At 50.1% G+C, this 26,620-nt stretch overlaps 1 protein-coding gene across 4 annotated transcripts in view; it reads right to left on the reverse strand.

Annotated features, from left to right (window-relative positions):
• ANXA6 (annexin A6) overlaps nt 1-26,209 on the reverse strand; it is a 60,480-nt gene extending 34,271 nt beyond the window's left edge. For 2 of the 4 annotated variants that reach the window (XM_033180648.1, XM_033180646.1), the window contains exons 1-9: nt 26,013-26,209; nt 15,986-16,029; nt 7,207-7,297; nt 6,405-6,499; nt 5,726-5,839; nt 4,233-4,323; nt 3,246-3,325; nt 1,426-1,482; nt 108-201 (exon numbers count right to left, since the gene is read on the reverse strand). In XM_033180648.1, coding sequence (XP_033036539.1) covers nt 108-201; nt 1,426-1,482; nt 3,246-3,325; nt 4,233-4,323; nt 5,726-5,839; nt 6,405-6,499; nt 7,207-7,297; nt 15,986-16,003 — 640 coding nt within the window. In that variant the 5' untranslated portion in view covers nt 16,004-16,029; nt 26,013-26,209. Of the gene's footprint in view, nt 1-107; nt 202-1,425; nt 1,483-3,245; nt 3,326-4,232; nt 4,324-5,725; nt 5,840-6,404; nt 6,500-7,206; nt 7,298-15,985; nt 16,030-25,855 lie in introns of all 4 variants that reach the window. The other 2 variants (XM_033180647.1, XM_033180649.1) reach the window with 2 other exon arrangements.
• Nucleotides 26,210-26,620: the final 411 nt, after the last annotated feature.

Raw genomic sequence — 26,620 nt, forward strand, 5'->3', positions numbered from 1 at the left:
GGACTGAAGTAGCTGTCGTGTTCCATTAGTGGTAAAGAAGAGAGATGAAGAAAGGAATTCTTGGCATAAACCCAAGGGAGCAGCTTTAGGTCTTCTCTGGAGCTTACCCAACCGAAGATGCTGCTTGCTGCGATTCCCCAAGATGTAAATGAACTGGGCTTCATCCGTTCCCCATTTCAGTTCCCCTGCCTCGTAGAGGTCCTAAAGGGGAAGAGGTGGCACTTGACTGAAAGAGGAAACCTCAGGAGACAAGACACGCTGACCAGGCCACTCAGAACTGCTGCCTGATCCATGACACACCAGTAATTGGTAGCCTGAGGACCTCTGCGTATAAAACAGTCATGCGTCTTTTAATGATAGGGATACATTCTGAGAACTGCCATTGTTAGGCGACTTCGCCATTGTGTGAGGATCGTAGAGCATGTACACACACCTAGATGGCATAGTCTACTACACACCCAGACTTCATGGTATAGCCTATGGCTCCTAGTCAGCACACCTGTTTGGCATGTTACCTTACCGAATACCATAGGCAACTGCTACACAATGGCAAGAATTTGTGTACCTAGACACATATGATCATAGAAAAGGCACAGTAAAAATATGGGGTTATAATCTTATAGGACTAGCATCATATATGTGGTCCATAATCTATTGGGACTAGCATCATATATGTGGTCCATCATTAACCAAAACGTCATTACGTGGTATATGACTATACCTATATGCCTTTCTTCCTTTCTTTCTGGAGAAACTCCTACTCAACCTTCAAGGCCCAGATTAAGTATTCCATTTTTTCTCAAAGTACTTCCTGATGCTCCCAGGTAGAGTTCTTTTCCCTCCTTTCCTCCCTCTCCTAGGCTCCCACAGCTTTCTGCTTCATTATCACTTTGATCTACTGTATATGATAATGACTTCTTCACATGTCTATCTCCACACTATTGTATGAGCTCCTTAACAACAGGGACTATGTCATAGCATTCTCTGTATCTGCCCCTGTAGTGCTGCTGGCATGTACTGGGTACTCAAAACGCCTGCAATATACAATATATTGATAGAGAAGGTGTTTGTGTGATTAATGTATGCCTGTCTCTCCCGGTACCACTTGATTTTGTTCATTAGTGATTTCCCAACGCTTGGCAGAGTGCCTAGCACATACTAGGTATTTAACTTCAATAATATTAAATAACTGAATGAATAAAGAAAGTCCAAAGTACATCTCACCAATATTACATATGGGATGTACCTTTGAAAGATAACATATCTTTTCTTCAACAAAGCACCAGTATACATGATAGCTGTGGCTGGGTTATTTCTGGTATTTGATGCAAATGACTTCACCTCCAGCCCTTCCCAGGGCCCCAACCTCTCCCCTCCCGAGGCTCTTCTGCTGTGCCTCAGGGACTTTCAATGGTGCTTATTTACCTGGACGTCCTGTTGTACCAGGTCCTCGCTCACTACGTCATCCTCCTCCCTGGTTCCCTGGGCAGAGAGACAAAGAATATGTGTTTCAAACACTGCAAAGCCAAGCCAGGAGGGAGGCCTGGATGCCAGTGGTGGAGACAGGGAAAGCAGGAAAACCTGGTGGCCCAGATGTGTCCAGAAGCAGTGACTGCTATTGCATGAAGACCACAGTATCTATTTTGTGAGGCAATGAAAGGGTCCCTCCCTCTGGCCTTTCCCTTCATCATCAGGGCTGGGTCCACACAGGAGAGTCCCAAGAACAACCAAGGTTCTTCCAGGTGTCCCCAGCCCAGAGGTAGGCAGAGCCTTGTCCTGAGGACATCTCTGAGGACAGGGCCCCAGGTTCTCGAGGGTCCCTGCCACAGATCCTGGCATGGCCTATGACACTCCTCCAGCAGTGATTCCACAGGGGCAAAGGATCTGAACATTTGCATTCTATTAGGAGCTCTTATGCCTAACTTCAAGAATTCACCAATAAGGATTTGGGCCCAAGATCTGAGCTCACAAGCTACAAAGTCACCAAATCCTAACGGTGCTTCTGTTGTTCTGCCCAAGCCCTTTGCCCCACCTGATAAGGAGGCTTACAAATAGGGGAGGATGCACAAAGGAAACAGGGGAGAGCAGTACTCAACTCCTTCTTGCATGGGCAGAGGTCTGCAGGTGGCCTGGAGAGGTCTACGGCCATCCATTCTTCCCCCTGGATTGTGCATTCCAGAATCGCAAATCCCCTGGGTTCTCTTTGGGACTGAGCAGAAGACAGGGCTGGCAAGCTTACAACGTGCGCCACGCTGCTGCTTACTGTTAGCCCTTGAGGATACAAAACGCTTGACTCCAAGATACAGGGATACGACGCTCCTTTCCAGAAGCAGCAACTTTGAAAATGGGGCACAGGTCACACTATCTCACTCCTGAGGTTTCTCCTGATCATTTCCCAGCTGGTTAATATAGGATTGTTATGGCAATGAGAGGAACCGAGTTGGGAGAAGCTGGTATAAAATGGGAAATGGGGGAGAGAGGAAACATAGTGGTGGCTTAATTTATATGCAAAGTTTCATAACCATCTGGTCCTTGGAGCTGAGCTTGAGACATCTCAATGCCTGTTCCCACTGTGCCTGTGGTCACAGAGATACCTAGAGGGCCAGGGAGATAACATTCATGGTGAAGTGAGCAGGAGGTATATGATCTCCAGCCCACTGCAGTCATGCAGAATGCAGGTCTGCGGCTACCATAACTTTCAATACATCAAAATAATACAGAAATCTGGTTTTTGAGCAAAATCTCACAGTTTCCAAATGTTAGCAACTAACTCAAACTTGTTTCACTTTGCTTCTTAAAACACATTGTATGGGGGAAAAAATCCAACTTGGCAGGTTGAATTCAGCCACAGACACCAATTTGTAGCCTCCTAATAGTCTCTTTGTGATATACTTTGGGTGGGCTGTGAGGAGACAATAAGGCTCAGACGTGGGAGACTCCACACAGCAGCCCCAGGAATGCTGGGGTCCAGAAATGCTGCATGTGCAGCTGCAGCAGCCATGGCAGGAAGGAAGCCCAGAGAGGAGCGGGAGGAGTGAGTGTGGAGAGAGGAAAAAAGTCACAGCAGAAGACACTCCTGGGCACGAGAGGACTGTGTGCCAGAGAGAAAGCGTGTTAGCCAAATACACCTGCCTGCGCAAACCAGGGGAAGCTGACCAGACCCCTGGACATTCAGATCTACACCCAGGTGAGCCAGACAGAAGCCATCCCAAACTCCAGAGGAAAAAAACAGGCTGTGAACCAACCTGGAGCAGGACCACAAGCATCTTCTGGAAGTGGCCAGAGGTGTCGCCGATGATGTCAGCCTCCAGGTCCCGCTCGTAGGCTGCAGAAAGGAACGCAAGCTCTAGTCTCATCCCCAGAGACCTCAGGGATCCAGGATAAAGGCCCCTGATGCCCCCAAAATGATCAGATATTTTTTAAAATTCCCAAACCCAGTCTACGCGACCATCATGGCAAGACCCAGGGTGTATTTTCACAGCTCTTCGTACTGACCATGATGTGATGAAATGGAATCTGTCCACTCTCTCTACCCCACCTGTACCAGGATGGCCCACCTGGACAGTGGCTATAGTTTTCTGACGGTTCTCTCCTCCCCTGTTCTCAATTCCTTTACAATTCATGGCAACAAGGGTGGCTGTCTTAAAACCCATAACTGATCATGATACTCCTCAACTTCTCATTAGACTCAGAATAAAACACCATCTGTCTCTTGACCTGCAGGCCCTGTGTGATCCTGCTCTGTCCTCTACCCGTCTAGCCTCGTACCAGCTACCAGGCTCATTTCTATCTCAGGGCCTTGGCACTTGGCATGCCCTTTGTTGGAAAGATCTTCTCTCTATTCTGTATATAATTGGTTCCTCATTTCCTCCCAAGACCTCACTGGTAAAAGTTTGATTCTTGTTACCTTGTTTCCTTCATAACACTTAGCTAAAATACATCATCATTGTGTTTATCTGTTTACCTGTTTATTGTCTGTCTCCTTCATTATCTCATTATCTCATTGGTCTAAGAGAGAGGGACCCCTTTGGTTTTATCCACTACCATATCCTGAGAACCTAGCACATCACCCAGCACGAAGTAAGTACTTATTGGATAGATGAATGGGTGGACAAATGGATCAGGAGAAAGGAGGAGAGAAGGTAGATGGCTAGAATCTTAGTGTCCCCACCCTTGCAATCATCCTCATTTTGTGTCTGAAGATCCTAAGTGGCCCCTCCTGCCCATCTCACCATCTTTGTATGCTGCCACCAGCTGGTGCATCTGCTCATTGGTCCGGGAAGCCAAGATCTCAATGAGGCACTTTTCATCAGTGCCAATGCCCTGGGAGAAGAAAAGGAGCACATGAGTTAAGGGCAGGGATGGGAGGCCACTGGACACAGGCTGAGATCAGGTCATAGCCAGCACTCAGGAGGCTCCTATCAAGCTCTTAGGCACCGAATGGGAACTGCTGCCCTGAGACTCCTAAGACATGGTTGTATGATTTGGATGTGCATCCCCACCAAATCTCATGTTGAATTGTAGACCTGAATGTTGCAAGTGGGGCCTGGTGGGAGGTGATTGGACCATGGGGGCGCTTTCTCATGAATAGTTAGCGCCATCCCTGTGGTACTGTTCCCATGATCTTAAGTTCTTGTAGATCTGGTTGTTGAAAAGTATGTAGCACTTCCCCACCTCCCCACTTGCTCCTGCTCCCACCGTGTGAGATGCCTGCTCCCTCTTTGCCTTCTACCAAGATTGGAAGCTTCTTGAGGCTTCCCCAGAAGCAGAAGCCACAAAGCTTCCTGTTCAGCCTGCAGAACCATGAGCCAATTCAACCTCTTTTCTTTATAAATTATCCCATCTCAGGTGTTTCTTTATAGCAATAAGAATGGACTTATGAATAAGAATGGACTATGAGAACGGACTAAAACACATAGGTTCTAGTTCTGCCTCTTCCAGCTTTGTGAATTCTCTTCAGAAACTATCTTTTTGGGCCTCAGTTTTCTCAACTGTAAAATGTAGATGATATAGTAGTTGCTCTGCCAAACTCACAGGGAGAAGGAGAAGATAATAATCTCACATTGCTAAGTTCATCAGTTTATAAAATGAACTCATGCTTAATAGCTCATAGAAGACAAAGATCATAGCACTTTATAGACTGTAAAGTGCTAGATATACCTAAAGGGCTTTGTCTCTCTTCTTTCTAGGGGGCAATTCTCTACCTCTACCTCAACCAGGCTGAGCTACTCCTCATACCCTAAACACGGGACCACAACTTCTCCTGCCATTTTTACCCCCTGCAATGACCTTGACACTCCTATCCACCAAATCCTCTCTGGGATTTGGGGCTTACCTTGATCCTATTATCCTTTAAGATGCCCTCTCAACCCCTGGCCCAGGGTCGTGTTGATTACCTTTAGTGTGCCCTTGGCCTCAGGAGTGTTAGACACAATTTGTCTTCATGTCCCTATAACCTGTATCCTTGAACTACAAGCTCCTCGTAAGGGGGTCTGCGCCAAGAGCCCCTTTCATGGGGTGTGCATCACACTGACATCGGTCTGCATCTGTCTGTGTGAAGACCGGGATGCTCCTCTGGGATAAACTGAGATGTGCCTGTGAAGCAGGACACATCTCACGTCTGCTGGGTGGCTATGGGGCTCACCAGTTGCTTTTGGAAGAGCCCAGAATCTTGCCATTAACCACATCCCCACCGCAGCACACACATACACCCCCCACTTCTTACCGAGATGGCATCTTTAATTTCTTTGGCATCACAATAGGCAGGTGGTCTCATCAGGCCCACAATCAGCCGTTCAAACTTGCCCGTCAATTCATACTTTAAATCAGCAATGAGGTCCTGGCGGGTGGGGAGAAAGAGGAGAGAGAAGAGGAAAGAGGAAGAGTAGTTACAATGGTAAGAATTACACTTAATGAGCACCTACTCTGGCAGGTGCTGGGCTAAGTAATCTCATTAAATCGTCACCCTTGGAGATATGTACTGTTACCAACCCTAAGAGACAGGCTCAGAGACAACAGGGGTCTTACTCCAAGTCATGCTGCTAGCAAACAGCAGGGCAGGGCCAAGTCCACAGCCCTGTGCCACTTCCCCACCACTGTCTGCTTCCTCGTTTACCGTGTATCTCTCTCACTATCTGGCAGTCCACAGAGTTGACACCTCAGCCATCTTATTCACTACTGCAGCCCTAACCCCTAGCATGAGCCCCGCATACAGCAGGTGCTGTGGGTGTATGAAAGGCTGAAAGACCCCAGCTGATGAGAAGAAAAAGAGCAGGGTAAGGTGTCAGCCCACAGGCTGACCTGCAGTGCCATATCCAGGAAATAACCTGAATGAGCACACAGGTGAATGAAATCATTCTTCCACCAGCCCCGCATCCCATGGGCCCTCCGGTTGCCGTGGTTACCTTGCCGTAGAGGGACTTGTAGCTCTGACAGATCTCCTGCCTCTGCCTGTTGCTCCGGGAGGTGATTATGTCCAGTATGGCCTCCTTGTCACTGCCTGGAATAGGGGACAGCAATCATCATCCTACCCACCCTGCCTCCAGGAAGCCCACCAGGGCCGCTTCCTTCCCTGGACACAGGCCTAGTAGCTCCCTGCAGGCCTCAGCATGAGCCTTCCACTCATCAGGTGCTGGTGTCAGGGGAGAGGGTCAGTGGGGACTTACTAAGTCACGACTGAAAGCGGACACAGCACACACACTGTCTGTGCTCAGAAGACCCTGATCCAGCTCCTCACTGCACAAATCAGGGAATTAAGGCCCAGAGAGGGGAAAGAACTTGTCCAAGGTCTCACAATGAACCTGGCTTAGAAAACCCAGGTGTCCTAACACCCAGTACAGGGTTCTTTTCACCACAAGACAAAGAAGAATATAAGCACCACCTTCAGACTGTGGCTATCTCTGGGCAAAGGCAGCAGGCAGCATTATCAGGAGGGGGATTTACCATGGAAATTTCAGCTACACTAATGAAGCACTAGTTCTTTAGTTTGGTGGTAAATCTATGGGTGAAATTTCTATTACTCTTTATACCTTTTTTTCTGAAACATTTTATTATAACATCATGAAAATTAATAAAAAGAGGAGACCAAAAACAATGAATAAGTGCACGCCACCATTTCACAGATCCTACCACCACCACCAGAAGGGCTCTGGCCTGTGTCTACATTTGGGGGATACCCCGCAAGCTCCCGTGAAGCCTGGCACCCACCAAAGCCCTTCATGGCAGTGTACAGAGCCTCAGCATCCTGGTTGGGGTCAAAGCCTGGGAAGTCATGGATGGAGCCCCGGTATTTGGCACCCTGTGGAGAGAAAAGTAGAGGGTGAGCTGCCAACCCCGGACTGAGACCAAGTACCCAGTCCCCCAACCTCGGGTCAGATGCCTACCCTGGTCCAGGCTGAGCTCCTTTCCCTGCAAAATCGACTGCTGGCCACATACACCCTGGGTAGCGGTGTGGATGACTCTCCCATACCACCTGCTGCAACCTGCCCAAAGGACAGCGCCATTTCCCCAAGGGAGAGGGGCTTGGCCAAGGCCTGCAGCCCTGTACCACCTTCCAAAGCATCCAGGAGAGGATAAAAAAACCTGGCTGAGTGTAAGAGATGAAAATGATGCCTGCAAAAATAGCAAGAGTCATACATACACACACACACACACACACACACACATATATATACATAATTTTTTTTTAAAGAGATAAAGAGATGGGGTCTCACTCTATTGCCCTGGCTAGTTTTGAATGCCTGGCCTCCAACATTCCTCCCACCTTGGCCTCCCAAAGTGCTGGGATTACAGGCATGAGCCAGTGCACGCAGCCAGCCCCTCATATTTGTACAGCATTTTATGTTTACACTTTCACCTCTGTGAATGTGAGTAGTGTAGCCATTTGTAGACGCTCTTAATTTTATTTCTATTGCGGAAGCCAAGCCCAAAGAAGAGCCACTTATGGGAGGTCACACAGAACCCAGATCTTTTCCCCCTGCTCTCCAGCTCCAGGAAACTTGCAGGTGTCAGCTACTGAGGGTGGGGTCCTGGGCACAGGGGGTCCAGAGACACTCTCAGTTCAATGCCAAGATGAGGTGCTGCCCCCCTGGGCCCAGTAAACTGCGCTGTGAACTGGCATCTGAGGACAAGCTGGCTTGGTCTTTGAGGGGAAGGAGAGAAGCGGCAGAGAGCCAGGGGATCTTAGATATCGAACCTGAACCTGAATGCACAATGGGACTGGTTCACAGAGAAGTCAGATGTGGGTCAGTTACATGCCACTGAGAAGTGGAGGGTCTGGGAGAGCAGCCGAGAGCTGGCAGAGTGGAGGATGCCAGAGCCTGTCACTGAGCACACAGCACAGTGACAAGGCACTTCATCTGTGCTAGGCCCTACCCTAATGGCTGAGGAACTAGGGAAAAAGGGGACCCAATTCCTGTCTTTCACGAGCTCCTGGCCCAGTGGCAGAGACAGACAAGCACATCAATTACTATAAAGCTTGTAGTAAATACACTAAGACAAAAAAAAGGTAATGTGGGAAAACAGCAGAGGCTGATCCAGCTGTGGGAAATCAGGAAAGAATCCAAAAAAGAGGGAATTGAGGGTGGTCCACATAGACCTTGCCTTCAGGGAGGCAGAGGTGGAGCAGAACGAGCCCGGACCCGGACCCGGGACCCGGACCGGACCGGACCCGGGACCCGGACCCGGACCGGACCCGGACTGGACCGGACTGGACCTGGACCCGGACTGGACCGGACTGGACCTGGACTGGACTGGACCTGGACTGGACCTGGACTGGACCTGGACCTGGACCTGGACTGGACCTGGACTGGACCTGGACCTGGACCTGGACCTGGACCTGGACCTGGACCTGACCTGGACTGGACCTGGACCTGGACCTGGACCTGGACCTGGACTGGACTGACCTGGACTGGACCTGGACCTGGACCTGGACTGGACCTGGACTGGACCTGGACTGGACCTGGACCTGGACCTGGACTGGACCTGGACCTGGACCTGGACCTGGACTGGACTGACCTGGACTGGACCTGGACCTGGACTGGACTGGACTGGACCTGGACTGGACTGGACTGGACTGGACCTGGACTGGACCTGGACTGGACTGGACCTGGACTGGACCGGACTGGACTGGACCTGGACTGGACCTGGACTGGACTGGACCTGGACTGGACTGGACTGGACCTGGACTGGACCTGGACCTGGACCTGGACTGGACTGGACTGGACTGGACCGCCTCCCTGCCTCCCCACCTCCCAGTCTCCCCGTCTCCGTGCCTCCCAGTGTCTGCACTGCAGGATCCTGGCCAGGCCTCTGGATGCTCTCTGGTCTGTCTGCAGAGGCTGGCTCCTCTGAGGCATGCATGCGTGGGCGTGGAGTTACTATTTAAAGTTCTGACCAGAAAGGAACACAGCTGTCTTCCTGCCACCTGGGAATCCCCTGCAACCTGATCACACCCCTGGGGAGAGACGTAAAGAGTAACACATACCCAGAGCAGGGCGCCCAGAGCAGGGCGCCTTGCAAGGAGCTCGGTGAGGGCAGGATGGGGGCTTTACTGCCAGTGCTCCCCTTGGCCTTACTTCAGACCTCACAACCAGAGCCTGAGACATTCCTGCTGCCTTCTCCACCCCAGCAGGCAGTTTGATCCAGAAACCTCTGAGAGCAGATACCAGATCCATTCTGCCCACTGCACAGAGACTGACCAAAGCGGGCACTCAAGTATTTGCCACATGAATAAATGAACAAGAACACGGAACAACTGGGGTCCTCCAGGAATTTCACTTCTAAATTCTTTTCTCTTTCTTTCTGGACACCTCCAGCCCAGCAACATCAAAAAAGTACAGCAGACAAGATTAGCTTCTCAGATGGATAGGGAAACAAGAGGTGGCTGGGCGCAGTGGCTCACGCCTGTAATCCCAGCACTTTGGGAGGCTAGGCGGGAGACCACTTGAGGTCGGGAGTTAGAGACCAGCCTGGCCAACGTAATGAAACCCTGTCTCAGCTAAAAATACAAAAATGAGCCAGTCATGGTGGCAGGCACCTGTAATCCCAGCTACTCAGGAGGCTGGGGCAGGAGAATCACTTGAACCTGGGAGGCAGAGGTTGTAGTGAGCTAAGATCGCATCACTGCACTCCAGCCTGGGCGACAGAATGAGACTGACTCTGTCTCAAAAAAAAAAAAAAAAATGAGAGAGAGAGAAACAAGAAGGCTCAGAGGCTCAAAATTATTTCTTTGCAAGGATCCTTAAAGACCTTTTAGTTCAGCTTCCCACTCAGTTATTGAGTCCATGGAGAACAGAGACTGTTGAGAATAAGACAAATCATTCTGCCTAAGAAGAACCGTGGAGCCCCAGCTCTAGCACAGGCTTGGCACAGAGGCTGGAAGGAACTGTGACTGGGCTGAATGAATGGATGGAGACATCCATGATGGCCCAAGCTCTGAGATGGAGGACGCTGAAGGGGAAGACAGTGAAGGGAGACCTCCCTGGCACTGGATCCCTAGCAATGCTGTCTCCAATGCCAGGGCCTCCTGGGACCAGTGTGGAAATATTAAGCTTTGAAAGATGCCACCAGGGGCAGGTCCTCCAGGGTCTGTCCGGGCCCTCTGCAGACTGGCCTGTTGCCATGATTCATGGCTGTTTTTCCTTCCACCTGTCTGGACCAACCTGTCCTAATCCACAGTAGCACCAGCCTCTAATCCACCTCAGTAGTAGGATGTCCCTCCCACGGCTCACTTGGAAAAAGAGAGGGAAAGGACTTTGAGAACCACAAGCTGAGAACTAAATGAGGAAAGTTGGTCTCAATATTACCACCTGTGTCCCAGAAGACCCAGAACAGAGAGGGCAGGTGACATGTCAAGACCACACAGCAAGTCAGAGGCCCAGCTAGGAAGGGAATCCAAGGCTCTTTCTAACAGACCAATCTCTCCCTTCCCCTCAGATTCCATCTGGGTGGGAGATGGATCCCACATATCAACCAGAGCTGGAGATAAGAAGGGGCAACCACCACACAGCCCAGTGCTTCCTCCTGGTCAACCACACCAGCCTGCCCCTCTCCTTGAATACTGAAACATTTGAGTTATTGCCCTGTGCTGTTTGCCTCTATGCCATTTTGACCCTATATTCAAGGATATAAAAAGGCAGCAATGCTGTCCAATCCACAGCATCCTAAGTGCTTCTCACACTCAGATACTCACACTTTGAGGGCAGCTAGGGCTACCCTACCATTCATTCAATCAATCAATCAAGCAAGCAAGTGACATTTACTGAGAGTCTACTAAGTAGATGCTTAGGACCAAGGACCAGTAAGAGCTCAGAATCTGGTAGAGAGATACATGACAACTTCAACTACAAGACGGTGTGGTGGCTACGAGGCTAAGGGCAGCATGGGAGCTAGGAGATATTTCCCTTAGAAGCTCTAGGAGGACAGGGACTGTGTCTCTCTTGCTCACTGACGCATTTCTAGCACCAAGTACAGGGCCTGGAGCAATCAAGCACTCACTGAATATTTGTTTCATGAATGGATGGATGAATGACTGTGAATATATTGCAACCAGATCAGAGAAGGTTTTCTGGAGGTGATGTCTAAGCTGACTCATGAGGGATGAGCAACAGGCTAGCCCCAAGGAGTAGAGGAGGGAGGGGAAAGGTGAAGAGGAAGAAGGCATCACACAGAGGAGACACGTCGCAAAGGCCTGGAGGGAAGCAAGAGGCACTTGGGAAAGCCAGCCCAGAGTCTCCAGTGCTCAGAGCAGACACTGGGTGTCACTAAGATCATCCACTAGAAGCGGGGAAGGCAAAGAGATGAGGCTGGAGAAGATGATGGGGATAAACAATTCAGACTCTTGTAATGCTGGCAAGGGCAGCTCTAGTCCTGCTGGGCTAGCCTGTGCACAACACCTAAACCAGGATCTGGGTGAGGCAAGGCTCTGGCACCCTGGCATTGTTTTCCTTATTTTTTTTTTGGACGGAGTCTCGCTCTGTCACCCAGGTTGGAGTGCTGTGGCCGAATCTCAGCTCACTGCAAGCTCCGCCTCCCGGGTTCACGCCATTCTCCTGCCTCAGCCTCCCGGGTAGCTGGGACTACAGGCGCCACCTCCTCGCCCGGCTAGTTTTTTGTAGTTTTTATTAGAGACGGAGTTTCACCGTGTTAGCCAGGATGGTCTCAATCTCCTGACCTCGTGATCCACCCGTCTCGGCCTCCCAAAGTGCTGGGATTACAGGCTTGAGCCACCGCGCCCGGCCGTTTTCCTTATGTATTAAACAAAGCTGGCAAGTTACATGGCTCAACCTAGTAAAGAATGCCAAATACTAGGGACAGGGTTTTGAGTGGCCAGCTTTAGTTTTCCTTATGTATTAAACAAAGCTGGCCACTCAAAACCCTGTCCCTAGTATTTGGCATTCTTTACTAGGTTGAGCCATGTAACTTGCCTTGTAGGTAGGTTAAAAACAGTCAAATAGCACTAGATTTCAAATGGTTCAAATCAATACCTGTCTGGTTGATATGTAGCATCTAGAAACTATTTTAACCTGTCTGCTGGGGTGGAGGTGTGCTGGTGGTGACAAGCACCAAGAGAGAGTGTGAGTCCAGATTCTTCAGAGCTCACAGCCAGACGCCCAGAGTCGCTAAGGTCATGGGATTGTAAGCTGCCGGGAAGGGATGCGGAGAAGAGGGAAGCGTGTCCCCAGGAGGAAGGACGGGGGATGAGGCAGCACGCAGACCCCCTTTCCTATTGCCGCTCCTCCCCCTCCACTGTTCTCCCCCTCATACAATGTGGGTGGTCAAAGCAGTGTCTGGGGAAGGGGCTGAAGTGCCATGCTGAGGGAAGGGTGCCTAATGACCTATACAAGCCTTGATCAAAACGCTCACTTAGAGACAAGCTTCTTGAGCAGCAAGCTTGGGCTCCTGCACAGTTCTTTGCACAGGACTAGTAAGATCTTCCAAGTGAGGACCTACTAGATTAGTTGTCCTGGGACCCCCCAGGATCATAGCCACTAGAAGCAAAGGTAGGGGGCTTAGCACTGGTCACATTTGGAGACACAGAGACAGCCCCTCAAATCATCCAGGCCCTGGCTTCCCACCATGTCATTCTCACACTAGCTTCGTGAATTCCACATCTCTAAGCGCCACCTGCGCAGCTGCACAGGCTTCTCACCCACCCCACCCCGACTGCCTGTCGCACCTCCGGCAGACAGGTTCCTGGCTGCAGGAACCCATGATCAAGGCAGGGGACAGCAGAGAAGGGACTTTCCACCCTGAAATATTCAGCAGGTCCTGGTGCCAGATGGTGAGCGGCTGGGCCCTGGGGCTCTGCAGGGCTGGGCCCCACCCAGGCTGCTGCTGGAGCAGGAGTCTTGGTGGCCTCTTGGGAGCAGAGGCGATGTCCCCAGAGAGACAGGTACATGGCCAGGACTCCAGCTGAGAGCTGCCTTGGCTGGTCCTGACCCAGGCCTCACCTCCACAGCTCCCAGAAGTCCCAGGCACAAGCACCTGCCTATCCTGTCCTGTCCTCAAGGTGTTTTTAAGTTCATTATTGCATTCAAACCCAGAACGTCTCTGTGAAATGGAGGCCACAGCGCCATGCCTCCTGGGTCTTCCATGACACCACCCTATTTTTTCATGTCTTTGGGCCTCAAGTTCTCCTCTTCCGAAAAGAGAGATAGGGAGAACAGCACAATAACCACAGTGGAAGGAATTGGGGAGTGTGACTAGGCCAGAAAAGAGGGAGCAGTTTGCTGCGTGCATGCACGTGTGCATGTGTTGGGGTTTTGGAGGACACCAGATTCAAGCTAATAATTAAAAACCCAGCTAAAAACTGGAAGCAACAACGTCAGCTCAACGGCAGGGAGGCTTTTCTCACATTTCTTTGTTATTGTCTTCTGCAACCCTCCTCTCCCCCAAACCACTGCACCCCATGCACACCAAATTACTTTTACTCCCCTGAGCACGCTGCATTTACTTTCCCTCTAGCCTGTCCCAGTTGTCCCTACCTAGACCACTCTCAGCCCCCTTGTTTTCCCCTGAGTAGCTCTCCCTAGGCAACTTCCCCTCTCTCCTCAACCTAGGTGGGGTGCCCTCCTATGTGCCCCAGAGCTCCTTTACTGCCCCACCAGAACACTGTGCATGGAGGGTGCCAACTCACCCCAAAGGAGGAGGGTTCCCTAAGGCCCTGCCACCCTGGGACTTGCTTGCAGGAGGTCTGCTGGCCCCCGGTCCGTGGCAATAAGAAACCACAGATCAGCCAGGCAGAATGCATGGCCCAAGAGCACCGGACCAAGGTCCAAAGATCTGCACCCTAGGTCCTGGCCTCTCTGATCTCCCAGGGCCTGTCCTGTCCACTTCGATCATCTAGAATCCTGCAATTCAAATGGCTTTCAGGAAGTAGCTCTAGTATGACTCCACATAGGAAATGGGGAACAGTGAAAGTTCCACCTTGGATTTTTGCCCATAATCAGTAACAGTCTTTCCTTCTAGGCAGACAGGCCATTTGTACACACAGTGCACTCCTCAGTGGTTGAGATGAAGGCCACAGCTAGGACTTCTCTGAAGGTACTGATCCTATAACATCCTGTGCTCTTCAGAAACTGTGAATATCCTATAAGCCCAGGTTCACTGGGGGCACTCATGATGTCAAGGATGGATGGAGTTTTGTTACTACTGAGTTCAACCATTCCGTAAGGGGAACATGAGGCCCAGAGACCTCACAGACAGCTTCTGTCTGTGCATTCAGTGGCCAGCAGTTCTGGGTTGGTTGGAGTACGGGACAACGGGGCCCAAGTCCTATGATTTTCTTCAAGATCCCTGAGTTTTTTCTCCCGGCCAATCCCATCATCACACTGACTGCATCACTTTCTCCAAGGCCAGCCAACAGACAGCACCCTCAGGCAAACCCCAAAGTGGAGTGGGGTTTTTTGTTTTTTGAGACTTGCTCTGTAACCCAGGCTGGAGTGCAGTGGCATGATCTCAGCTCATCACAGCCTCAATCTCCTGGGCTCAGGTGATTTTCCCACCTTAGCCTCCTAAGCAGCTAGGACTACAAGTACATGCCACCTTTGTATTTTTTCTAGAGATGGGGTTCCGCTATATTGTCCAGGCTGGTGTCGAAATCCTGAGCTCAAGTAATCTGCCCACTTCAGCTTCCCAAAGTGCTGGGATTATAGGTGAGAGACACCGTGCCCAGCCTCAACAGAGTAGAGTCGAGGTCAGAGTCCTACCTCTAACCATGGCCAGAACCCAGTCTCAGCCACATGGGAGTAAAAGTTCTCATGTGCCTCCAATTCTATTGCCCAGCAGAGTGGTCAGACATGAAAGACTGAGGTTAGAGTCTCCCAAGCCAAGGAAATTCAATCCCAAATGGGTGTGACAGAGAACATTTGCATATCCAGAGGAGAGAAACCCCTCTATTGCCTTTTTGCCTGTCAAGTTTCTATTTCCCTTCCTCAGGCCAAACAGTTCAGGTGGGACCAACTCCACTTCCTTGCTCCAAGAAAGAACAGGTTACCCAGGCCCAGCCAATGAGAACCAGGCCTGGGCCTTCCCCTGGAATCACTGGGCGTGAGTTACGTTGTTTACTCCCTGGGCTGCCAAGACAGCAGCGTGGAAGCCTGGAGCTGCTGATGACTACCATGTCAATGCAAGGAAGAACCTACCCAAGAATGAAGCCATGAGAAGAAGCCCAGCTCACATAGGCAGAATCTTGACACTATCATTTGAACCCCTGGATTCAACCAGACCTGAAGTCCTGGGCCTCTCTGTCAGGTAAGCCAATATACATCCTTTTCTGCTTAGGATATTGTGGGTGATATTACATTATGGTGACCTGCATCTGAAGAGCCGTGACTTGTAACAGGAACAAGCAAAGCCTAAGAACCTTTCCTCCTTCTTTCAGGCTGAAGGTACCAGGGGTCTCTGCAGCAGGCCTAGTGACTCCAGGAGGATCCCAGGCCCAGAGAAAGCAGAGTACCACCTTCAGGAAAGAGAGGCCCCTCACCTGTGCTGGTTTGGCCATGGTCTCCGGTTCTGCAGCAGAATCCACTGTGGAAAAGAAAGAGAGCGTATGAGACTCCCCCCATATCTAATCAGCCCCTTTCTTTCCCTTACATTTCCTCCCTCTGCTGTTTTCCAGCCGCCCCCAGCCCTTCAGGTTAAATCAGACCCAATGATCCAGCTCAGGGCCGATCGCATTTTTTTCAGAAGACAATGGACAGACTAGATGGTATCCAGACATTCACAGCAGTATGGGAAAGGGACGTGGAACCCCGAGGGAGGGCGGAGATGGCACTGACCCACCACTGACCCCTTGACTCCTCCAGACTAGGCAGGGTACCTGTCTCACCACCATCTCAGTTAATACTCACAGAAATCCTTCCACACATCAGATTCTCCTTTTTTATAGAGAGGAAACTGAGGCTGGAGCATCACAATAAATGAGCCAAGATCACACAGCTTAGAACTGAATTCAACAATTTCTAGATCCCAGAGTCTATATTATCTGCACCATGCATACCCTCTTTTCAAGTCAACAAGGATGGCTTCAGAACCCAGAGCTTGACCGCCTGCAGACAGGACTCAAAGGGCTTTCAACCACCTGCTGCAGTATCTGAAGGACTGTCATTCCTGAACAAGTCAATATGCACTCATTTAGCACCTACTCCGAGTCAGGCATTGCTCTGGGCACTGTGCATACAGAAATTATGAGAGATTTTTTTAAACTCGGTTTCTCTGGAGCTTATGCTGTAATGGGAATGAATAACAAATGCACTCATCAGGCTGAGATAAGAACTACAGAGAAAAGACAAGAGTTGGTGAGGAGAGTGACAAGGGGGGTAGTCCCAGGTGGAGGGGGTCAGAGGATCTCACGAATGCAACTGGGGGCACACCAGGGGGCAGTGCAAGTGAGGAACCACCAGGAGCTCAGTGTGGCTGATGTGGTAGCAGGGAATGGTGTGGTAGGATGTAGGGTCTGGGACCAGTGCCTGCGGCCACCATAAAGACTGGATTTTTCAGGCTGGTCATGGTAGCTCATGCCTGTAATCCTGGCACTTTGGGAAGCTGAGGTGGGAGAATAATTTGAGCCCAGGAGTTCGAGACCAGCTTAGGTTAACATACTGAGACCTGATCTCTATTAAAAAAAAGTTTTTTTTTTAATAGCTGGACATGGTGACACATTCCTATAGTCCCAGCTACTTGGGAGGCTGAGGTGGGAGAATTGCTTGAACTCAGGAGGCTGCAGTGAGCCAAGATTGCACCACTGCACTCCAGCCTGGGCAACAGGGCAAGACCTTGTCTCAAAAAAAAAAAAGACTGGAACACACAGGAAAATAGGACACATATCTCATTGAAAATGGATAAGGAATGGAGGTGGAGGTATCAGGAGACAGGGTCTACAGTGAAGGAACAAAGATATGATATGTAAAAATAAATGCAAAAAGAGATGTAACTGATTTGGGAAGAAAAGAAGGGGGTGGGGAGTTGACTAATGAGCACTCAGGAGGGCAACAGAGGAAAGTTTAACAATCTTCTTAAGACAAGGAGAAGAGAAACAAAGGACCACTACTTTCCACTTTAAGCAGTTCTGGGCAATTTGATCTCTTTTTTTCTGAGATGGAGTCTCGCTCTATCACCCAGGCTGAAGTGCAATGGCGCAATCTCAGCTCCCTGTAACCTCCACCTCCCAGGTTCAAGCAGTTCTCTTGCCTCAGCCTCCTGAGTAGCTGGGATTACAGGCGCACGGCACCATGCCTGGCTAATTTTTGTATTTTTAGTAGAGACGGGTTTCACTATGTTGGCCAGGCTGGTCTCGAACTCCTGACCTTGTGATCTGCCCACCTCAGCCTCCCAAAGTGCTGGGATTATAGGTGTGAGCCACCAAGCCCGGCCTGATGTCTTTTAACAATGTCTATGCATTGCTTTTTAAAAGTAAACATAACAGAGTCCACGAGCAGTGGCTCGTGCCTGTAATCCCAGCACTTTGGGAGGCCAAGCAGGGAGGACCACCTGGGACCAGAAGTTCGAGACCAGCCTGGCCAACATGCGAAACCCCGTTTGTATTAAAATATACAAAAATTAGCCAGGTGTGAAGGTGTGTGCCTGTAGTCAAGCTAGTTAGGAGGCTGAGGCAGGTCAATCGCTTGAGCTGGGGAGGCAGAGGTTGCAGTGAGCAGAGATGGCACCACTGCACTCCAGGCTAGGTGACAGAGTGAGACTCTGACTCAAAAAAGAAAAAGGAAAAAAGGTAAACATAACAAAGTCAATCAGATTTACCCAGTAAGACCTAAAAGGAACAGAACTAGGAGACTAGAAATCATGGAGACATTTCAGCTCAATGCCTTCCAGTTCTCCACATATTCCCCGTTCCCCTAAGACTAAGGGAAAACCTTAGCCATGTGACCATGGGCTTATTGCTCATTTTTGAGTTCAAGGCGATCTCAAGCACAAAACTGAAGCTTTCTCTTTCCTGCTTTGTAGGGTTGTTGGAGGATAAGACCTACGTTATGTCAAAGGCAGCACATAAGAGGCCCAGGCGCGAGACCCACTCTTAGTAAATGGTGATTATCACTGTGCTGGTGGGAAGTTGAGGACAGGGGCTCTGTTGTGTTGCCTCTGTGTCCCCACTGGCTGATTATGAGTCCCCCAAGCTGCAGTCAGTAGAGGACAGTCATCAGATGGGGTTGGAAGTGAAAGGCAGAGGACGGATCTGCCTGCAAATAAATGCAGCTCAGCTCAGCTCAGCTCGAGGAAGCCTTGCGGTTTCCCTGGCAACCAGGAGCCCGTTGGTACAACTGTGCAGCTCTCACCAGGAAATGGAAACTGTACCCCCTTTCCGGTGTGTGTTGCGGGGAGGGGGGCCCACATCTACCCCAGGATAAGGCTGGAGGCCAGCTCTGGGTTTCCTCTGACCTGGGGGATGGTAGGGGGAGACAGTGAAGGAAGCCCAACGCTAGCAGAGAACCAGGGACTGAATGAAACCCAGGAAGTTGGTTGACACAGGCAGAGGTAGGGCTGAGGCCTGTCACCTGCACCTCCAGCCTTGAAGCACTTTCCTCTGGGCTTGTTGCTGGAAATTTCAGCTGCTCGCTGCAGCCCAGGCACATCTGGAGGAACATCCCTTTCCAAGGAGAGATGGCTCCAAGGAGGTGCTTCCTACTTTTTGGGAAGATATTCTCAGCTCTGAAAGCAGTTTCTATGTGCCTTGTGTGAGTGCACGGTTCATATGTAAAAAGCAAGCTCCTTCCAGAACTAGATGTTCAGACTGCAGTTCTGAGGGCCAGTCCCCCTGCTGATTCCACAGCCCCTCCTCTGAGGGCTCTGGGAAGCTCCTGAGCTAATCATAAACACACCATTTACCCTGGCTTTAAGATGGCTTCTGATCCCTTCCAGAGCAACCCAGACCATACTGCTCCAATTGGCTGAATATTTTACATCCAGCATTTCAGAATCCCAGAAAGGCCCTTAATAATCCACGACTCCAAGTCCCTCATGCTCTAGATGGGGTAAAGGCATCTCAGAAAGGGAAAGTGACTTGCCAGGGCCCAGGAAGCAGCCAACATCTCTGCCTAGCAGCCCTTGATCATAACAAGCCCCCACATAACTGTGGGTCTTGGCTGCAATGGGACACCAGGAAGAGTCCAAAGAACAAGACCCCGGTTTTGGTTCCCAGTCTGCCCCCATGTAACTCCAGGCAAGCCAGATCCCTCTCTGAGCCTTAATTTCTTATCTCTAAAGTGGGAACAATACATCACCCCCTCTTTGGTAGAATCTATCGTTAGAGGCTTTTAGAGATTTCAACCCAGGATTTTCACAGCAGAATATCAGTCCTAGGAGGGTTATCTCCCAGGACACAGGATTGCTCCCCATCTCCACCCGCCAATATGCAACGTTCATCATCTTGGTTGAAAGAGCTGTTCAAGACTAGTAAACAGGGTCATTCCAGATCTGTGCCTCTTTCCTCTCAGGAACCCTGATTCTCTCAGATCTAGATGAGATTCATTGTGACGACTTATCATGACTGATCATTCCTGATACCCACACAGGAGCAGAATGAATGGCCTGGGTGGCTTTGTGCTGCTCTGGCCATCCCTTGCCTCATCCTTTTGCCTGCAATCAATCATGTTCCTTCCCCTTTGAGAGCTCCAGGCTGACTCTAGAAGGAACGGCTCAACCACAGAGATGTGGATAGGGGAAGGGTTTTGTCCAAGTCATGTGAAGGCATGGGCTTTGAGGCACAGATGTTGCAAAGCAGTTTTTTATTTCAGTAAGTTACTTAAACTGAATCTCAATTTCCATGCCTGCAAAATGCAGACTGAAATACCTACAGATACTGAGAAATAAATGAAATAACAGGTGGAAAACACTTAGCACAGTGCCTGGCACACAGTAAAGGCTCAAGAAATGGTGGCTTTTATTATGATAAGCCCAAACATTTACAATGGAGGCAATGTGGCATTAGAATCAATGCAGGCTTTGTGGTCAATGCCCAGGTTCAAATCCTGACTGTGCAAATTCCAAGCTCAGTAACTTGGGCAAGTTATGGAATTTCTCTGCCTCAGTTTCTTCATCTCTGAAATGACACTCTTGTTAAGGTTTTTGTGAAGATTCAGTGAAATAAGGCAGGTGAAACACTTAGCATGGCCAGGTACAGATTAAGTGTTTAATAAACGGTGACTTCTATTGTCACAATCATCATTATTACAGCGGTAGTCTCCAAAGTGGGGTAATGGGTATGACAATCCACTGGGGTGCAGGACAAGAATATCACCTTTCCAAATGTTTTAATCTTGCCCTTTTATGTTCCATTTTTATTTGTTACACATGTATAAAGTTAAAGAAAATATTAGGGTTACAGGCTGATAGAGGTGCACAGTCAAAATTTGGATTCAATGGAATCGGGACGGGGCATGCCAGGAAGAATAGTAACACCAGGCTAAGAAAAAGCATTTCTGTCCTTGAAAGGTAGCTTGGGCTGTGGAGGAACAGAGTGCACTTTTGAGGGAAAGGAGATGTTGAGCATAAGGGGGTGAAACCAGGTGTGGTGGGAGGGTGATTTAAGAAGAAAGAAATAGTATGGAAAATCATGCAAACAAACAAACAAAAAACCTACCCAGACCTCTGCCTCAGGGGAGTGGCTGAGGGGCTACAGCCTGAGCCACAGTACTCCTCTGCTCACAAGTCTCCAGTGGTGCCCCTTAATATTGGGCTTCTAAGCTCAGCAGTCAAGGCCCTTGGTTCTCCTTCCTGACTTCTTTGCCATCACCACCTTCCTCTTCGCCCTCTCTCCCCTGCTAAACCAGGAACGCCTTCCACCAACATTTTTAATCCAGCTTTCCAGAATCTATACCAGTGCTTCTCAATTCCAGCTTCACTAATAGAACCTGGGGAAATTTTCAAAATTACCAAAGATTTAAGGTCAGACCTTAGAGATTCTAACTCAACTACTGGGGTGAGGCCTGGGCCTTGGTAATTTCTAAAAACTTTCCTAGGTGATTTTCATGGCAACCAAGGAGCCTGAGAACCACTGTTATCTGCTGGATTCAAACGCTACCTTTTCTAACAAGCCGGAAGGTATTCCTCCCTCGGGTGCTCTGAAACCACCTTGATTTGACGGGCTTTGGTCAACCACTGTGGATTTATCATTTCTCCAATAGATAAGGGCTGCTAGCCTCCAAGGTATCATGGGAAAAAATCTGTACTTCAAAGGAAAACCCTCCAGGTTGTCTGACTCTAGACTTTCATTGTCTTTGAGCTATTTTACAGATCAGTAAGTTGCAGATAATTGATGGTAACACAAAGTAATTCTAATATATACTCCTTGCCCTCTCTGGTAAAGGTCCAATTGATTTCCCACGCCCTCAGGTAGAAAAACCAGTTTTATCTCTAATTGCACATTGCTTTCAATACAAGGTGTCTTTTGAGCTGGTTATAACATCTGCCTGGTGCGGTCATTGATTAATAAGTAGAACAACACATGATCATTTTTGTAAATGTATGAGTCATAATTTTACCCTTTTTAGAAGATTACTGCATATGCCTCTTTCCTGCACCCCCTCCCACAGGGCGTGGCTCCCAGGGATGGTTGGGCGTAAAATGCACTAAATGACTTTCATGCTTTCTTTAGTGACCTCAGCAAATGGAACCATCTACTATTGGTTTTCAAACTGTGCTTTACTCCTCTTCCTTTGGCCAGGAGATAAACTAGAGAGGTTAAGTCACTTACCCAACATCAGAAGAAAATCAGTCATTAAGCGGGGGCATGTTTTTCCATAAACATTTATTTGAGCACCTCCTGCAGACTAGGCCCACTGGTAGGAGTTGGGGGTTGAACAGAAAATGAGACAGACAAGGCTCCTCGCCCCACAAAGCTGGTGACATGGTGATGTTACACAGCAGTTTGCAGTATATACATATAGATCCTATACCCAACCCATAACCAAGGAAAAATTGAGTATTTACCATGATAAACAGAAATACACTTTTAAAATATGACATTGAAAGTACATTTAATAAGGAGTCCAATAGTGTCTTCCTGTACCCCCAAAAGATGATCTTCAGTGACTCCTGGGGTATATCCATTCCACTTAGAAGGCCCCTGGCCTATAAAATCTAGATCCTTCCCTCTTTCCCCCTTCTTGCTGGCTTCTCCCCCCGTCTGCAGGAAGACACCCAAGACGCACTCCATAACCCTCCAGGAGCCTTGATTCTGATGAAGCTGGGGTAAATGCCATCCCCCCGCTCTGTGCGTGGGCACATCCCCCAGCTTGATGCACTCAGCTTTCTTAGAGAGCAATGTCTTTTCCTCTCCTGACCCAGAACCATTGATCCTAGGGCTGGACAAGGCCTTACGAGATCATCTGTCTGCTTCAGGATTGGAACTAGTCTAGCCTAGGTTTGAACTCCAGCTCAGGTCACTTTTGTGAGAGGTAGCAAAGTAGTGTCTCACAGTGTAGAGGCTGGAGCCAGACTGCCTGAGACTGAAGCCTGAGGGCGATATTTAGTAGCTGTGTAGTGTTGTGCAAGTATTGAGCCTCTCTGTGCCTGTTTCATACTTAAAAAAAAAAAAGTGATGGGATAAAAATAGCACCTTCCTCATAGGAGTTATGATGAGGATAAAAAAAATTAAGACAAGTCTAGAGCTTAGAAGAGGACCTGGCACACAGGAAGCACTATATTTTATAAGCATTTGTCATTATTATTTCTTCCTTAAACTTTTAAGGGCTGGAGTTTCCACGTCTGCAAAATGGGCATTAATAACAGCATCTAACATATCAAGGCTTCAGCCGGGGCCTGGCAAGTTTAAGGGTTTGAGAGATAATAGTGGTTACCATTTTTTTATTGTTGTTAATTATCAGGTATTTAATACAGTTCAAGAAAATTGCACCTTTATATCTCATTCATCTCTGTTTATATTTTTTCTTTTTTTTTTTATTATACTTTAAGGTCTAGGGTACATGTGCACAACGTGCAGGATTGTTACATATGTATACATGCGCCATGTTGGTGTGCTGCACCCATCAACTTATCATTTACATTAAGTATATCTCCTAAAGCTATCCCTCCCCGCTCCCCCCAACCCACGACAGACCCCAGTGTGTGATGTTCCCCAGTGGTTACCATTTTATTGCTATTATTTAAGGACCTCCAGGATATGGGTTTTTCAGAAGAGGAACTCAATCAGGTCACCTGCCTTCTCAAGCACCACACACTTTTGAGATAACACAGCACTTTCATATCTGCCATCTTACAGCCTCATGAAGGTATCAATCTCATTCTCATTTTGCAGATAGGTGGGACGTCCAAGGAACCTATGGACAGTCACTCCTCCACAGCCAGTCTCTGTGGGGGCTTCTCAACTCCAGGAGGAAAGGGAATGAGGCTGGATTCCAAGGCAAGTTTATAGGCATAAAGACACCCCTCCGACTTCCTCTCCTCTACTGGCAGAAGAGGTACATGCAAGCTCAGGAATCATGGTAGAGACCACATCCTGTGCTTTGTCGCCACCCAGGAAGTATGTCGGAGGGGCTGGGTGGGGTGAGGCTGGTGACTCCACTGGGCCTCCCCAGAAAATCCTAGAATGGTAGAGCAAGAACCATTCAGACCCAACCCATTTAAATAATAGCAGTGGGGGCGTCCCGCGCGTATGTCCTATCCCTGTTGAGAGGAAAGGGCTAAGCCCCAGAGGGGTAGTAGGCGTGCCCAGGGCGCCTCGCTGGCTAGTGGCAGGGCAGGGGCTGGGTCTGAGGCTGGATCCTGGCGGCCCAGGGCTCCCTCTGGGTGCTGCAGTACAGATGTGCCAGTCACTGGCAGCTACCCAGCACTGCAGTCTCCCCCGCCTCATCCCAGGAGTCAGTCTCAAGAGGCCAGGCCTTGGGCTTCCCTGGCCCCTCCTCTGCACACTCACATCTACATTTTGCCCCAGCAACAGCTGTGGCCCTTATCCAGAAACTGCAAATATTTTCTGTATCTCAGCAGACGCCGTCTTAGGAACAAAGGGTAGATAAGGCAAAGAAGGATGGATGAATGATTGTCACAGCTGCAGAGGGGGATAAAAGCCTCTGCCTCCTGCCCTCCCCAGCTCCACCCAACTCCCAGAATCCTAAATCTTAGAACAGTTGAACCCTAGAATGTCTGCACTGGAAGTGGCAGGCAGTTCAGCAGACTTTGCTCCAGATGGGGCACAAAGGCTTAGAGAAAGGGCTTGCTCAAGAAGCCCCAGCACACCTGGACTGTAACCCGGCTTTCCTCTGACCCCAGGCCAGTGCCCTCTGCATGACTCAGGGCCTGCTGCTAGAAGGTCAGGGTCCACAGGGGCTGAAACTGGGGCAGTTGTTCGCTTCACTATGAAGGGTTAAGCAGGTCAGGATATCCTGTCAATGGGAGCAATTCCAAGCACGTTTTGGGCAAGGGGAAGGAATAATGGAGGGAAAAGGGCGGACTCTTGGGGGGAAACCAGAGTCCTTTCACAAACCCAGGAGCCATATGTCCAAATTTGGAATTGTCAGAGAAGACCCACTAGAATCTAGGGAAAAGGAGGAGGAGGCAGGAAGCCATGGCCAGATTAATTGTCCCCAAGGACCTCCTGCCCCTTCCCCTTGTAGGGCCTACAAGGGTTGTGCCAGGCTTCCCAAACCTATAATCAAGACTCCCAAACCTGCAATCATTCCATACAGCTCACAAACAAATCAATTTGCAAAGCCATTGTTTCCTTTGAAAGAGACTGGGTTTCTCAACTATGGACTTGGAGAAGGAAATCCAGGCTCAGAGAGGGAAAGCCACCGCCCAAGGTCACACTGCAAGAGGGGCTGGGATTCCGATTCAGGGTATTTCGCTCCCATGCTGGTATATGGGGAATCATCTGAAGCCCCCAAACTCTGGGAAGGCCTAGATCTCTTAGGGGAAGCAGAAAGAAGGGTAGTGCCCCTGCCTCACCATAGGAATCCTCGGAGCCCCGTTGGGAGTTTGCATTCATAGACGAGCAGTGGCCCAAAGGAGATGGGGTCCATGAGGCCTTGAGGGTGTCTGCACGCAGACAGCCCTCCCCCGACACCACACACAAGCCATTTTATAAGCAGCTGGAGGGTCCAACGCTCCAGCTCTCAGCCTTGGGCCTCAGCCACACCCTTCTCTGCAGGTCCTTTGACTGGCGTCCAGCTGACCCAACCCTGGACATTCAAAGTCTCTTGAGCCCCCCCAAGTTAAGGCCGGCAGGACCAGCCCCCGGCTTAGCCCCAGCCCCCCCACCCTCAACCAGACCCTCTGCAGCGCCAGGACTCCCTCCCTTCCCCTCCCCTCCCCCAGCCAGGGCGCCCTCCGCCCACGCCTCTCCGCCCCGGCCCCAGATTTGCTCCGCTGCGCCCCCCAGACACACCCAGTCCGCGACACTCTCAGGTTACCGCGCCCTCCCGTCCCAGCTCCAGGCGCTGGGCACGGATCAGCCGATGACTGGGCGCTTATTGCTTGTGTCCCTGCAGCCCCCGGGAGGGGGTTCCCAGAGCGACTCCCCTCTACAGCCTCAGCCCACTCACCGCGCAGCGGAGGCCTCGGGTCGCGGACGGACGCACGGGCGCAGGGACTCGAGGACGCAGCACTCGCTGGATGGGAGCCCGTTAGCCCAGCAGCAGCCGCAGCGCGGGGCGGGCCGGGAGGACAGCCGTGGGCTCCGAGCCGGACACGTGGCGCGCAGAGGCCAATCCAGAGCGCCCGCCTCCCTCCTCCACTCCACCCCTCCAGCTCCTTTGCTTTTGGAATCTTAGAATGTCACTAGCCAGAGGGGATCGCCGGGAGAACCTCCTCAGTTCCCAGCCCCCGGACCGGAGACCGAGAAGGAGTAGGGGCTTTGGCCAAGGTCACGCGGCCCTTCAGGGCTAAGAAGTCAGGGCTCCTGACTCCCGGTTCTGGACACTTTCCCGCAAATCCTTACAACTCACCAAAGCTTTGTTGGGAAACAGAAAATTGAGGTTTACCAGGGGCACTTTATCTGCCAGATCAGATTCCATGCCTCAACAGCTTCATCAGGTCGGTGACATTATTTACCCACTTTCAGGAGGAGAGCCCAGTCCAGTTCCTGGACCAAGGTCACACAAATAGTGAGTTGCGGAGGCACGCTCCTTCGTGCTCTGGGAAGCAGGGTAAG

This window comes from Trachypithecus francoisi, unplaced genomic scaffold (genome assembly GCF_009764315.1).
Source record: "Trachypithecus francoisi isolate TF-2019V2 unplaced genomic scaffold, Tfra_2.0 Lachesis_group2, whole genome shotgun sequence".
NCBI lineage: Eukaryota > Metazoa > Chordata > Mammalia > Primates > Cercopithecidae > Trachypithecus > Trachypithecus francoisi.